The following is a 16,704-nucleotide window of genomic DNA, read 5'->3' on the forward strand; positions in this document are numbered from 1 at the left end:
GGAATAATGACTTTGCAAGTGATGCAAGAGGTCAGAATATGTAAATCTTCTTGCATTATGTGCAAATTCATGAGATATTGTAGCAAATTCTAAATGATTCCAGTAATTGGTATTTATTTTGCGCACAATTGTCGCTACTCTGGCACCCCAGGCAATGTCCTTTGGGCACGTCATTGAGAATTTTGCCATTTTTTTACTTTTAATTTGGGGTTTATTCAATCACAGGGTGCAGATGTCGTCAATGTACCGTAACCCACCAATAACCAATTCTTAATGATGTTCTATAGACTGAGTAAAGCAGATTGGTTGTTACGGGTGACAACATATTAAGGTTTATTGCACAATGTTATTGTATAAACCCCATCGGACCCTTAGCGCCACATTATTAAAATGGCTGGTGACATTATTAAACAACGGCTAATAGTGAGCACCCTATGTTAGAACTCTATAGTTACCTAAGTTGCCAGTGCAGAGACAGTTGTGCGTCCGAGGTTGAGGTTTGTTCTGGTGACTGTCGAGTATCTGCTGAACAAGGTGCTCCACAGAAAACCCTGAACTGCTGTTTCCATTGCTGCACGTCCACTTAATACCGTGAACTGTGGAGAGAATATTGGAGGCCAAAGTCAGAAACTTAATTTTTTTTTTGTTTCATTTTCCCTCTTACAGTGTAAGCAATGCAAGCAGCTATGTGTAGGCAGAAAGAAAACTCACGGGAATGATGGACACTTCTTGCAATATAAGTCCAGAACTCTATTCAATCACTAGGCCCAAAGTACAAAGCAGATCAAAGGAGTGTTGTCCTTATAAATCAATCAGATTCAGAAGCGCAACTGGAAGCCCTTGGGCTTCAATGCAAAATGTGTACCAGGGTTCCCCACTTACCATGTGCCATTTATAATACTGCTATCTTCTTATGTTGCAGATGGGCCTTTTGGCAGCCTTAAGCTCCAAGGCCCGGCGCTACTACTACCTCAGCATCCCCTATATCCCCTAATAGGATTACAATTGTCATTTTTCCAAAAAGATTTCATAACTACAATAAGCAAAAATTACTATTGCCAAAATATGTTTTTTTCCCCCTGCCTTTTTTATATTGCTGTAAAGAAAAGAAACCTAAATGACCAAAGTTTGCTATTGCTCCGACTTCTGATTTGCGAATTTCACATTTTGGGTGGAAATCCTCTTTAAAGTGAATCTTCCATAGACAAAGACTTGATTTACTAGATAAGTATTTGCTGCCATGACTTATGAGCTTTTCCTCCTGCCTCAGGTAAAGGCTGGAATTGAAAGATTGAACCATTGAACTTTACACATTCTATACTCGAGTGACCAATCTTTATATGGTCTTTGCAAAGTGTCAGTCTACTGTGTCAGTACACAAGGCTGTCATTTCCATATAGAATGTGTAAAAGTCGTGTTCGCGCTTCCAGACTCCCACATTCAACTGCAGGAGCACCATAATAATGATAGCAAGGATCATTTCATTATTAAAGTACATATCCACAGTGGCAACCATTGTTTATTGCTTCAATGCATCTAAAATAAAAAATTAAGCAACTTTGCAAATGGTTTTCATTATACATTTCCTACAATTTTGTGTTTACAGCTTTGCAGACCAATGTGTCTCCATGGTAACAGACTACCTAAAAACATTGTGTAGTCTGATCCTACAGTCACACTTGCTTTCATATGTCCCCTACTTCTTGATTATGTAATGAATGTTTGTTAACTATGGTACAGAAATAAGGTAGTGTAGCAGTAGGATCAGACTACGCAGGGTTTGTTTGTAGTCTGTAACCATGGAGACACATATCTGCAAAGGAGCTATAGACACAAAACGGTAGGAGATTTTTAATCAAGACAATTAGAAATGCTTCTTAATTTTTTGTTTCAAAGGTATTAGAACGGTTGGTTGCAAAGGTGGATCAAAGAGAATGTCTACTTCTAGCTATCTTCTAACCTGTTATTGAGACAATACAGAATATGGCATCAGTGGGGAACCGTGAGCGGAGACGTCTCCTATATCTAGATCAGTGTTTCCCAGGAATCTGGTTAGGGGATCCTTAGAAGACAGCAACAACAAGATCTGTCCTTATGACAATAGACGTGGGATAGTTGTAGGGGGTCCCCAATGGTATAGAGGTTAGGACTACCGGATCTAGAATAAAGGAGCACCGTGTCACTTGGACTTTTATCTTGTGGACTCCATATCTTTGAGCTTCCGTTGAATTCTATGCAATGATGATGCATCTTGTTTCAATGACATATCAGACGGGGAACGTTCTCCGGAGGTCAACTACTAAAATTCACCAAATTATGAACATTTCTAAAACCCACAAAAATGAAAGTAAGGTGATGTTCCGGATGTGGAAATTAAAGACCCCTCATGTGTGAACAGTTTACCTTTAAATCTTGCAGTAGGTAAAATCTGATATTTTACATTCACTTTTTATTCACACAGTTCTCTGTCAAACAGCCATGTACTCTGCAGTCTGAAGCCACTCGGATTGTTGTCGTTGTTCCATTGGGCCTGCCACGTTCTGCTACTACCTTGACCCCTGACAGCTGGAACACACCCGCAACCTCATTGTCATTAGTCTCTGGACTACTGGGATCTCCAGATTTCTATCCTGTCTGCATTTGTCCCTGTCATCATTGATCCTGTGTAACCTCCATATGATCCCGGCTGTCACCGGCAGCGCAGACAAGCTGATATACATAACTGCCCATGAGCTGACGTCTTTCTGTTGGAATATAAACTAATGATATATTGAGCTCATGGATAGAAGCATAGGCATTGAATATGTAAGCTGACTAGTAGGCTTCGTACCGTACCAGGTATACAAAATATATGGTTTATTGTATATTACAGTTTATTATGCAGCCGCGGGGAGGGGGTGGGCATTTCCCTAGGCAGAAAACTGAATTTTTGCCCCGGGTTAAGGAAAACCTAGCAACGTCTGCATTATATATTCATGGAGTATGACTAATGACCTGTAAACACTGCAAGAGCTCTGTCAAAACTGTCATAAAATGTTTACATTTTCAAGTCTGCAAAAATGTCTCCGATTGCGCCAAATATATCAGAATCGCGCAACTTTGGCACAGCTCACTAGACTTATATATGACACCTTTTTCTTCCTTACACCTCCTCAGGGCTGCTATACATGAACACTTACATATACATAATAGTCTCTGGTAAATTTGGCGAATTTTATGACAACTTAGCCACACCCCGTTTTCCAGACGTAGAGTAAAATGTGTCTAAAACACATAATAAATTTGGTGCACGGCATGTACCTCACTTTATTTTTGCAAATCTGCCCTGCTATATTTCGTAGTATATTACATAGTGCACATTTATATCCACTTTACCTGGCAGAAGTTTTCTCGTGTGCTCATTGTCGCCCCCTGCTGAGCAATGCATTTTGAATGAGCTCAAGAGAAGTGGGGGAAGGGAAGTGGTAGCTCCTATGAACACATTTTGGGCTCAGGAAACTGGTTGTCATGTTACAATCTCATTCGACTGTAAACAATTAACTACAATGAATTTGTAATTTGTGGGGGAATCCGGCAACAAATGTTCAGTTTCCCTACAGCGCCTCCACAGGAGACATGAAGCATTACATAGTGCTCACTGAACTCATTGGGCTGTTCGTATAAAATGAATGGAAGTGTTGGGTCCGCCTAAGAGGGAGACACTCTTTTCAGCTACTCTGCTCTCCAACTAATTGATGGGGGTCCTGAACTCCAGACATCCCCTTTAATATACAATATTACATTATTAGAGGATATACTCTATTAATTCAGGGGTCTGCAATCTGTGGCCCTTCAGCTGTTGGGTAATTACAACTCCCAGCTGTCATGAAGGTCCAACTTCCAACATGCCCTGGCAGCCATGAGCTGTCACCATGCTGAGAGTTGTAGTTTCCCCAAAAGCTGGAGGATATAGACAAACGCTGTAGTTACTAGAACACTCTTGGCCGGCTGAAAGGTTTATCAACATTGTGGTCACAGTTTTTACTTTTGTGTTGACGAATAATATTTCATAATGCCCTTTTGATACTGCAGAGAACTGCCTGACAGTGCAGCATGACAGCCCATTATCCTCCTGGTAAAAGAGGGTTAATGAATCATGGAAATTATAATTTATGAGCTGGTAATGTCATTTTTCAATGTCAAGTGCTACTTGCTATGGAATTATCTAAATTCATTTAAGATTAGGTGATGTATATCTTCAGCATAAAACGAGAGGCCTAGAAAGTTGATGGAAAACTAAGGGAGTATCCACAGGTAGCAGTCAAATTACGTTTCTGAACGCGATTTTGCGAAAATTGTAGCAAAAATGCCATGGGCTTGCTGGGATTTTGCAAAAATTTGATGTAAATGCGATGCATGAATGCACCCTGAGGGTATGCTCACGCAGGGCGGATATGTATTAAATTAGAGGCATACAGAGGTATGGTAGGACCCCGCAGACTGCTATAGGTGCTGTATTAAGACTCCATACAATTCTGGTTGTATGGAGCCACAATACACTGTGTGCATGAGCCCTGAAAGGATTTCAACCTTTCACCACTTTCTAAGATTTTATGAACTTTGGCGTAATGATTTTATAGTGCTTAAATGCAAATGTAAAAAATGTATAAAAATTCCTATCATTTTGTGTCTATAGTTGTTATGCAGATTGATGTGTCTCCACGGTAACAGACTACAAACTCTTCGTAGTCTGATCCTGCAGTCATGCTGCCATCTCTCTGTCCCGTATTTCTTGCTAATCTGCCAATACTGGAGAAGTAAGGGACAGATCAAAGAGATAATAACTGCAGGATCAGACTACACAGGGATTGCTTGTTGTCTGTTACCATGGAGACGCCTAGATGTGCATAGGACATGTAGATATAACATGGAAGAATATTAAAAAAAAACAACTATTTACAATGTTGCTTCATTTTAGATGCATTGGAGAAACAGAAAAATGTGGTTGCGCAGGAGGACATAGCTTTTAGGAGATGAATAGATAAATATATTAAAAAATAGTAATGTAAAATTCCATTAATCCAGCATTAGTGGGATTTTGACTACTGGATTATCAAATATTCTGTATTATGAAATGGTCATAAAAAAAACTATGTAACACTCAGTTGTTGGGGTAGAGGGACCTCAAAAGTAAAAAAAAAAGGCAAGTCAGGCAAAAGTAAAATGTTAACATAAAATCTGCTGCTTCAACTGCACAATTTATTGCAGTCCTGTGTCGTGTTTTTAGAATTTCTGGATTATCGAATGCCGGATTGCCGGAATTTTACCGAAATAATAATTAGTGAATTAAAATGGTTGTATTTTTAAATAACACTAATAAAAACTTGCTGTACTTGTGTATTATATCACACAGTGTAATTGATATATAATCAGATAATGGATAACTGGAAACATCTGTTGCCATTTCTTGGAGGAGGGACGATGACAACAAGTGGCCACTGGGAGCTACTCAATTTGTTCAATTACTATGACATGTTTCACGATCCCAGTAGAAATTCTATGCAATCTGTTACATAATTTATAGTAAGATTTCTATCAGTTCTGTACAACTTTCAGCCCTTCAGTCAGTGCGGATCATACAAATATGACAGAAAACGTTACATTATAGGTCAGGTACTCACTGGACGTCCCAAGGGTCTGGGAACGCTGGAGCATTAGGGTTGTCTGTGCAGCCTAAAATACCTATAACCAGTGCTGGATTAGAGGGAGGGCAGAAGAGGCAGTTGCCATGGGCATACCGTCCAACATTTCACTCCCAAATCACGGGACTATTCCGCCCTGAAATGCCCCCAATAACACAAAAATGCCTCTATATATAAAAATTCTAATAATTCCACTGCTCACTGGGTTTTTCTAAAAAGCAGGTGGAGCTTAGCACAAAGAGGCGGGGCCTCCCACTTCCCGATATAATTTACTATCATAGCGCAAGTGCCACAAATTATAGCGCAAATCGTTTCTCTTAATAAATTATGCACATCTTACTTCAGCGCTCTGTACATTAAGACTTCTGTATGAAGGATAAAGGAGATAAGCAGATGCTAGATACCCCTGCCTCCGCTTATCTCCGGGTTGAACGAAGATTCAGGGATGTTAAAATGCAACATGCTGAACCTTATTTCCCCAATCAGCAGACATTAGTGGAATATAAGCCCCCCCCCCCCCACACCAAACTTTTTTGGCCAAGGGCCTCCACCAACCTATGACCAAGTTCTTTGTTGCTATTTTATTGTTATTTTTTATAACATGGTGCTCACTCTAGAGAGGGCAATTTTTTTCTGAGCCCTCGGTTCACCCCTATGTATGTTTTCTCCTGCAGTACAGTGACATAGAGGAAGCTGGTCGGTATAAAAGCCACAGAACAACGACAGTCTTTATGTAGCTTCGCTTTGTTTGACGTATACCTAATTTAACCGGGTACCATGAATACCTTGCCAGGCACATTAGTCATCATGTCACGTTGGTAAATGCAGGCAACAGCTTCTAAAAGGGTTTGAGCATCATTCAAAAAGTCTCCTTATTCACAGAGGAACCCTGTGCACCCAATTGGTCGTCTTGGTCTTCTTAAAGTTTGTCTGGAGTTCTCCATTTATACAGAACCGGTGCTCCGCCACTTTTAATTGCAGCCTAATCTTTGTTTTTATCATTAATGAGATCTAATAGGTTATTTGTGAGTCATCCCTTAAGAAAAAGACCCTAGTGGCAAGCTCCAAATGGGGTAATTTTTTGCTGAACCCTTAGGGCCCATTGTTGTTTAGAGCCCCCGTTCCACCACAGGATCTTCTTGTACTTTGGTGAGCCACCCTATATATGAATATATTAACACCCTCTTATTGAAGCTGTTGGAATTTTCTCATTTTGCTCCCAAAAATAGAAACTTCTGGTCATACTGAGAGTTAGAATAGGTGCAGCATGAGAGAAGTCTCAAAAAAGTAAAAAGATTAAAAAGATGTGTCAGGAAGGATGAAAGACGTAAGTCATCGATGCATTAAATTGTGGGTTGTGTGGTAAATAGAGGAGGACGTGGCACCATGGAAAGCTTCGTGGATCAGAACTTTGAATTGTATTCTGACAGGCAACCAATCCACTGACCGGTAAAGAGAAAATCATTGGGCAAATCATTGGATCAACCTGGATGCAGTTTGATTTATAGATGGAGCTGTATAATTGGTCAAAGAAGATATTTGATAGCCACATAAGATATAAAAGACGAGTCTTAGCTATAGCTAACCCCTAGACAGTTGCCTTTAAGTCTTAAAGTGATAGTAGCAATATATTCCAATATTTGGGCAATGTAATGCCCACTTCAATACAAATGTTTGCAAATGGAGTACTTATTTTCCCTTCAATTTTTTGGGGACTGTGGGACTCTACAATATACAAGGGAGTACGTACATTAGAGGCAGCCCATGGAGAGAGGGACCTAATTCTGGTTAATCCCATCCCTATGCTATTACATTATGATAACCAATGCAGGACTTCAATCTCTGAAGGAGCTTGGTCGAAGGGTGGGGAACTGGCCCATGGTCATGAAAAGGGAATGGAGGGGGAAAAAAACACCAAGCCCATCTGACCTGGGAGGCAAAACAGTGCCACAATAGGGGGGCAGTTTGATCAATGCTTTAGGACCCCCTTTGTTCTCCGTACGCCACTACAAGTCAACCAATGATCGTGCAAAGGTTCCATCATACTACAACCCTTCGTAGCGACGGATACATTGAGTGACTTTCATTGGGTGACTCAATAACTCCGGCAAGATTGCTGGGTACTAGTCATCGACTAACCATTGCCAATTGTTTTCTTATATAGCATCTTAGAACAGAGGGTTGGCAGGGTTTTTTTTTTTGGACACCCCACGTAAACCTTTTGGCCCTCGACCCCATGAAGTAATATTGCAGGCATATTGTAAATGCTGAGTTATAAATGGCGGTCCTTCCAGCTCCATCGTCTGCATTATGCATGTCTATGGATATCACCTTGCTCTAGAAATTTGCAGCATTTTGTGATGTGCTAAGTGCGGCATTATCACGCTGAAATGCATTGTTATGAATATAAATTCCACTTTTATTCTTGATCAAGATCTAAAACTGGCCGAATATCTTCTTGCATGTATTTTCAATGTGTAATATGAATCAATCTGAAGTCTCATGAATAGGCAATGCAAGTGAATAAACCTCTCAGCAATTGCCACATCCACTCGTCCCAGACGGAACTGGGGGGGGGGGGGGGGGTGCGTCTGCCTAATAGGTGGTCAAATCTACTCTATTTATATCCCTGCACCGCATGAACTTCCCATCACCCAAGGTTATATTGCAGCAAGTCCCTCATTGCTTTGCCGTCGTAGAGTTTTGCTGTTACTCCCTCTTATATAGTGAAGGTTATAAAGATGAAAACCCAGTGAAGGGAGACAGATTGCAAGTAGAGTGTTTCTGGATGCAAAATGCAAATTACCTACTGTCTTGGCACATCCAGTATGCAGATTGCCTCCCCTACTGCCCCCCTTAAAAATCTCCTATGACTTGATACGTTGTTAGTACTGAATATCAAATACTATCAAGATGCTTTTTAACATGTCACGGTCTGCTTACCCACACATAATGAATCAGCGGGAAAGGAGATTTCTAAAGGGAAAAAGTGTATTACTAAAGGAAGGTTAATAAAAAACACCCATCCGACTTTTTTTTTAAAGGCTGCAGAAGTGAAACCACTTTAAAAGTACATTTAATTAAATTTAAGGTCACAGCTTGTGACAAGAAAGAAGAAAGGCGAGCCAGACGAAAGGGAATCCCCTGTTAAAACTCTCGGCATGGGTAGTTTTTTTTTTTATTTATTTCCCGTTTTTTTTTTTAGGATACATTTAGAAATAAAGAACTTGTCTAACATGACTGCCATTACTTAAAGTGGTAGTGATCCTCATGTGCTAATGTAGGTAAAGAATAGGATGGCCTTATTCTAAAGTCTGCTGCAGAGACATAGAGTTAAATAATACAATTCAGGTTACGTGCAGCCACCACTAGGGGGAGCTTACTGTATACTGTTTTATTATTGCGTTCAGTGAATAAACAGTATGCAGTAAGCTCCTGAGCTCCCCCTAGTGGTGGCTAGAGGAAGCTGAAATTCTATCACTAACCCCAATGGGGGGAATTTCTTAACTTTTCCATGCTAGTTTTGTAGTGCAGAAAAGATGCAAATGGAACAAAAGTCACAATTTGGAGGAAAAATTTCAACTGTTATACTGTTTTATCCGCTCATGCAAATTTTCTAAAAAAGTGGGCTGAGCTTAATTTAATGGGGCTGAGGCACCCGCTAAATTATAGCGCAAACTACTCCAGCTTATAGATGGAGGTTTGGCCAGAGATGAACCTAATTTATTAAGATCTGTATATTGACACTGGCGTATAAAACACCAGTCTAAATAAATCTCCACCTATGTGGAAGATCAGGAGATAGTACTAGTGTTCTCTTATTTGGTAGATGGACTATTTCAGGCACATCTAAAATTACACCTCTGTCCCTATTATATTTGTGTAGGTGCCCAAAAAAGGATGAATGGGGCAAGAAGTATAAACTCCAAAATGGGACGAGAAGTACAAATGCCAAGCAAGTGCTGTTACTCAGCTATGCCAGAAGCCCGAAAAATTGGGAGGTAATAGTGTACGGTAGTGTGGTCCAACCTGCGGCTCTCCAGCTGTTGTCAAACTACAACTCCTATCATGCTGGGAGGTGTAATTTTACACAGGTTGGGGAACATTGGTGTATGGCATGTAGCCATTGAGGCCACAGTAGATTCCCAGTGTGGCTACCAAACAAATTCATTAGGTAGCCCAAGATCGATTGAGACACTATGATAGTAATTTCAAAATATATACATGAATTATAATTAATATACATTATATTGTATACTCTCAATTCTATGCCTGAGAGTCATGCGGGCTCAGTCCAGTCGCTGCTCAGTATCTATTATACCTGCCATCTCATGTAATAATCTGTGCCAGTCCTAACAATCTGAGTACGTGAATTTCCTGGCAGCCTCTCACCTTTCACCCCCTCGTGTTCAAGTACCATAACATTTTAGCCAGTCCGGCCAATGCATCTCTGCTGATTCCAGCCATTCATCCTCCATAATGATACAATTAGGCGGCTTTAATCCGTTTTTATTGGACCTGGTTTATTTACAGCTGATTAATATGCATACAAGTCCCAGTGGTAGCAGATGGGTGCTGGATTATTAGGTGGTCTGGATTATTGGAATAAGATTCTGCAGTTAAACGCCCTAGAATTTAATGCCAATCTGCCCTGGACACAATTTTGCTGCCTGTGATAGTACCTACTGTCCGGTCCCATTTCAGTGCTTTATTGCCTCTACGTGTGTCTCATACCTTCTGCTTTATACCTCCTTACGCCTCCCTAGAATTTTATTCCTTTTATTTGATCCTTAAGACTCCTGACCATAGACCTCAGACTTTTACTACCTGCTTATTGTGTACAGTGCTCTTATGATCTGATCAGTCCTTGCTGTCCCAGACTATTACTCTGCTTACTGCCTGCCTCTGATTTTTGTCCTATCTCCGTTACTTTAATAGGGGGTCTGTCCCTTTAAGTCCATATCAGTCCATTTGTATTAATTAATATCTTAATTGTATGCAATATCTCTCTAAATCTTTATAATCAAGCAAAGGTCCTGGATGTCTTTACATCATTCTGGACAATTCTTCATCTTGTACCGGGGCCATTGATCACACTGTGAATGAATGTGGTCAGACCTTATGCATAGCAAATTCCTCTACTGTTCTGTCATCCAGCCAAAGCCGTGCATCAGCGTTCCCTCGCCAGCCTGACAGCGCCACGCACATGAAACTTGTCAGGCCAGAAACTCTGCTTGGGATAATAAAGTAGACATCTGTTGCATTCTGAGTAGTTCTATAGCCTTTACAAAGAATCCCAATTAACCGGGATGGAAATAATAAGATTACACTGAATAGATGATTCCCCTATTTGTATGGAATTATGAATAGTTACTACTTATACATTTTACAACCATTGCAGGAGTTATATTCTTATCCATAGTGGGCAGTATTATAGTAGTTATATTCTTATCCATAGTGGGCAGTATTATAGTAGTTATAATCTTGTATATAGGGGCAGTATTATAGTAGTTATATTCTTGTATATAGGAGCAGTATTATAGTAGTTATATTCTTGTATATAGGGGCAGTATTATAGTAGTTATATTCTTGTATATAGGAGCAGTATTATAGTAGTTATATTCTTATCCATAGTGGGCAGTATTATAGTAGATATATTCTTGTATATAGGGGCAGTATTATAGTAGTTATATTCTTGTATATCGGGGCAGTATTATAGTAGTTATATTCTTGTATATAGGGGCAGTATTATAGTAGTTATATTCTTGTATATAGGGGGCAGTATTATAGTAGTTATATTCTTGTATATAGGGGCAGTATTATAGTAGTTATATTCTTGTATATAGGGAGCAGTATTATAGTAGTTATATTCTTATCCATAGTGGGCAGTATTATAGTAGTTATATTCTTATCCATAGGGGGCAGTATTATAATAGTTATATTCTTGTATATAGGAGCAGTATTATAGTAGTTATATTCTTGTATATAGGGGCAGTGTTATAGTAGTTATATTCTTGTATATAGGGGGCAGTATTATAGTAGTTATATTCTTGTATATAGGAGGCAGTATTATAGTAGTTATAGTCGTGTACATAGGAGCAGTATTATAGTAGTTATATTCTTGTATATAGGGGGCAGTATTATAGTAGTTATATTCTTGTACATAGGAGAAGTATTATAGTAGTTATATTCTCTTATATAGGGGCAGTATTATAGTAGTTATATTCTTTTATATAAGGGGCAGTATTATAGTAGTTATATTCTTGTATATAGAGGGCAGTATTATAGTAGTTATATTCTTGTATATAGGAGAGGTATTGTAGTAGTTATATGCTTGTATATAGGGGCAGTATTATAGTAGTTATATTCTTGTATATAGGGGCAGTATTATAGTAGTTATATTCTTGTATATAGGAGCAGTATTATAGTAGTTATAGTCTTGTATATAGGGGGCAGTATTATAGTAGTTATATTCTTGTATATAGGGGGCAGTATTATAGTAGTTATATTCTTGTATATAGGGAGCAGTATTATAGTAGTTATATTCTTGTATATAGGAGGCGGTATTATAGTAGTTATATTCTTGTATATAGGGGGCAGTATTATAGTAGTTATAGTCTTGTACATAGGGGGCAGTATTATAGTAGTTATATTCTTGTATGTAGGGGGCAGTATTATAGTAGTTATATTCTTGTATAGGGGGGCAGTATTATAGTAGTTATATTCCTGTATATAGGAGGCAGTATTATAGTAGTTATATTCTTGTATATAGGGGGCAGTATTATAGTAGTTATATTCTTGTATATAGTGGGCAGTATTATAGTAGCTATATTCTTGTATATAGGAGCAGTATTATAGTAGTTATATTCTTGTATATAGGGGCAGTATTATAGTAGTTATATTCTTGTATATAGGGGGCAGTATTATAGTAGTTATAGTCTTGTATATAGGGCCAGTATTATAGTAGTTATATTCTTGTACATAGGGGGCAGTATTATAGTAGTTATATTCTTGTATATAGGAGCAGTATTATAGTAGTTATATTCTCGTATATAGGGGCAGTATTATAGTAGTTATATTCCTGTATATAGGAGGCAGTATTATAGTAGTTATATTCTTGTATATAGGGGGCAGTATTATAGTAGTTATATTCTTGTATATAGTGGGCAGTATTATAGTAGCTATATTCTTGTATATAGGAGCAGTATTATAGTAGTTATATTCTTGTATATAGGGGCAGTATTATAGTAGTTATATTCTTGTATATAGGGACAGTATTATAGTAGTTATATTCTTGTACATAGGGGCAGTATTATAGTAGTTATATTCTTGTATATAGGGGCAGTATTATAGTAGTTATATTCTTGTACATAGTGGGCAGTATTATAGTAGTTATATCCTTATACATAGGGGGCAGTATTATAGAAGTTATATTCTTGTACATAGGGGGCAACATAATAGTAGTTATACTCTTATATATAGGGGCAGTATTACAGTAGTTATCTTCTTGCACATAGGGGTGATAAAAGATATTTATGATAGATCCTGTGGATATCCCATAAATGTCTAAGAAGGGAATTTCCCTTTAATTTTGTTAGAAATTTTACAAGTAGGTTGTCAGACCAATGAATGTAATACTAGTTTTGAAATTCTCCCATAAAAACAACTAGAATAGTTACCAAATTTTATGTTTAAAAAATGCAATTCGGAATTTATAATGACAATATTGGTCTGTACCTGGTGGCTATACTTGTATATATGGGTTCCACACTACTGATATGATATTGTTTATTATCAATCTATGTTGTTTTTTTTTTAAATGAAACCATTATTTTAGTCACCTCATACTCTTACTGATGACATCATTGTATTATGACATTGATGATAGGTCTTAAAAAATTGGCAAATGAACACCGATATCTTATTTTTATATTTTAATTGGATCCCATGATGCATCATTCCCACCATCCACTCAAATCATTCCCAAACTGGGTGGAGCTTAATTAGAACATGATTATTTGTACAGCCAATTGGAGCTTTAGTGTGTTGGGGGTGGGGGTTGTAGGAACTGCTTCGGCTGTGTTTTACGCCCATATTGGATCTTCTACAGTAGGCCAATTTTTTTACGTTTAGGTAAAGTCGCCTAAAGTAAATTTCTTTACAAAACTTTACTCAAATAACCAATAAATCAAGATGATTTTTTTTTCTTTTTCTTTTTGTTTTTTTCCAAACCTGTCAATTTCACTGAAGCAATTTATTGTGAATGAAAGCAGAGGTGTTGATTGAAGTTTATTCAACTTTATTCTCGGAAGGATGGATCTTAGGCTGTAACCACAAACACTCCCTAAGCCAAGGGAGTGCTCAGCGGGGAGATATTAATTACCAGCGATAAATCCGATAGAGCCTGCAGCGTTGTCTCCGCTGTGGGATACTGCAGAATAATCACCATGAATCTGCTATTCAATTTTTGGGAATATGTTGTAGATTATTGAACGTTGACAGCAGAATGCCGTAAAATGGAAAGCATTTTGGTATCTTGAGGAATTCCAATGAGTTTTTCTTGATGATTCGGAAAATAAATAACTAGTACCAGGGGAAGGCCATATTTCTGGCGAATGTTTTTTAATTGTAGTTTGTCTGAAATGTACAACTCGTAAAACCTCCCACAACTATTGGTTGTAAATCTGATCTTTTGTTGTATATTTTATTGATAGAAGGCATTTACGATCAGGAATTTATTTCCCTAAAGTTCCAAAAATGATTTAAAAATATATTATGGCAATCAGAAATATTTTGGCAATTTTTTTGTTACCTGTTTTTGGTACCATGTGTAAATTAAATGGTGCATATGATTTTTTTTAGGTGAATTCAATTGGAAATATGGATTTGATTTGGATTTGATTCATATTTATTGATGAGTAAAATTTTGGGTCCTGGTGGGTTATTATGGGCCATTCAAGACTGGAAAGTTAGATAATTTGGGCTTTCATTCGCTCTCGTGTGTCTGGGAAGTGATTACAAGGTGTTGTCTCATCAAAAATATCCCCTTGAATATGAGAGCCAATATGGCAAACCACTGATCTCCATGTGTCTGGGTTCCAGGGGAAGTTGCCTCTCGAATGCTCATGTCTCCTGAAGCCATTTAAGTGAATTGCTATCCATATAATTTATGTTTACTGAGTGTAGAGACCATTTAGTCCAGGATATTGTTCACACACTACATATCTACCATTATATGACTCCTATATGATGTCATATATGACTGAACCTAACACTAAGCCTAACCCTACCAGCATCCAAACATACTACTGGAGTAATCAATATGATAAACTTTTTTTTAATTTTTTTTTTCCCAATTCCCCTATTTTTTGAGTTGTCATATTGTTAAAAATTCTATTTAGCCTCAATTATATCTGTGTTTGGGAAAGCCGGGCACCAGCTTCCATTTAAGAGGTTGTCCTCTATTATATAATTAAGCAAATTTGCCATTCAGGACTCGAGAAAAGCAAAATTTTGAGATTCAGAAATGGGTTAGTAGAGTTTAATATCTTGACTACAAATGTAACTTGATGCTCTTTGGCCCCAATACAAAATCTGCAACAGGGCCCCCACCAACCATGTACCATTTATAATACTATTGTCTTCTTATGTGGCAGAGGAGTTTTTGGGCTTTTTATTTACTGCTAATTTATTTTTATTTTTTTAGGGGGAATGGCCTTTAAATTTCTTACGCTGAGATTTCATTTTCATTAGATTTTTGACATTCACGATTCCTCCTTCTGTTTTATACATCCCACTTTGCCGTAAACCCATTTCTTTGTATAAAACACGGCCACGGCTGGGGTAATCCTACTACATCCCGTAAAAATGTAAACTAGACAAAGTAGTGACATAAAAACAATTTTTTTTCTCGCTACCAACATATAAAAACTAAAGTCAAGGGAACTACATCAGCGCAGGTAGGGGATATGAAAATACGGGGGAAACCAGGCAGAAATGTCGTGACTATACACTAAACATTGTATATATGAGCGCTGGAGTTAAGTCATAAGGCGGAAATATGTCACACAGTCATATATTGTACATTTCCATGGAAATAATATTTGATATGAAATAAGTGAACTGTATAATCTGTACAAGACAGCATTAAATATAATTTCCATGGGCTACTAAAGACGCGGATATAAACACAATGAGGGAGATTTACGAAGACCGGCGAGCCCGCTCCCTTCCAGAATATCCCTATAGCCTTCTCCACATCCCCCGACAAAGTTCATGGCTGCTGGAGAATTTGGAGCACAGTACTGTACCCAGAGGCATAACAAAGTTCCTGGCCCCCTATGCACAATCAGTGACAGGTCCCCTGCCCACTATGTACCATTTATAATATCGGCATCTTGTTATGTGGCAGAGGGGCAACTCTTAGACACCAGGGCCTGGGTGCGATTGGTAATTCATGATCCTTCCTCCACTCATTTCCATTACCACATGCCTTCCCCTTGCACCACTCCTTTACCTTGCCCTACTTCTTCTTCTTGCCCCACTCCTTCCCCTTGCCCCAGACTTTTCCATTGCCCCTCACTTCTCCATTGCCTCACTCCTTTCCATTGCCTCACTCCTTTCCATTGCCCCACGCCGTCCCCTTGCTCCACTCCTTTCCCTTGCCCCACTCCTTTCCCTTGCCCCACTCCTTTCCCTTGCCCCACTCCTTTCCCTTGCCTCACTCCTTCCCCTCGCTCCACACATTTTTATTCTCCCACACCTTCCTCTTTCCCCACTGCTTCCCCTTGCCGCTCTCCTTCGCCTTGCCGCTCTCCTTCACCTTGCCCCTCTCCTTTCCTTTGTCCCACTTCGTTCCTTTGCCCCACTCCTTTTGGCATGTTATGCAAACTGTATTACTAGCAGGGGGTGAAAATTAGCACAAGGGAAAGCACCTCCCAAGACAAAGAAAATATGAAATCCATCGTTAAGCATGATGGGAGTGATATTCAGAATTAAAAAAAAAATGGATGATTGTTAAGGA

At 38.6% G+C, this 16,704-nt stretch overlaps 1 protein-coding gene across 7 annotated transcripts in view; it reads right to left on the bottom strand.

Annotated features, from left to right (window-relative positions):
- Positions 1-16,704, bottom strand: part of CAMTA1 (calmodulin binding transcription activator 1) — a 1,213,376-nt gene that overhangs the window by 174,600 nt on the left and 1,022,072 nt on the right. For 6 of the 7 annotated variants that reach the window (XM_075839423.1, XM_075839422.1, XM_075839421.1 and 3 more), the window contains exon 7: positions 456-596. The exons of the other annotated variant lie outside the window; for it this stretch is intronic. In XM_075839423.1, the coding sequence (XP_075695538.1) occupies positions 456-596 (141 nt within the window). The remainder of the gene's footprint in view (positions 1-455; positions 597-16,704) is intronic. 7 annotated transcript variants of the gene reach the window in all.

Source organism: Rhinoderma darwinii, chromosome 10, assembly GCF_050947455.1.
Source record: "Rhinoderma darwinii isolate aRhiDar2 chromosome 10, aRhiDar2.hap1, whole genome shotgun sequence".
In the NCBI taxonomy this organism is placed as follows: Eukaryota; Metazoa; Chordata; class Amphibia; order Anura; family Rhinodermatidae; genus Rhinoderma; species Rhinoderma darwinii.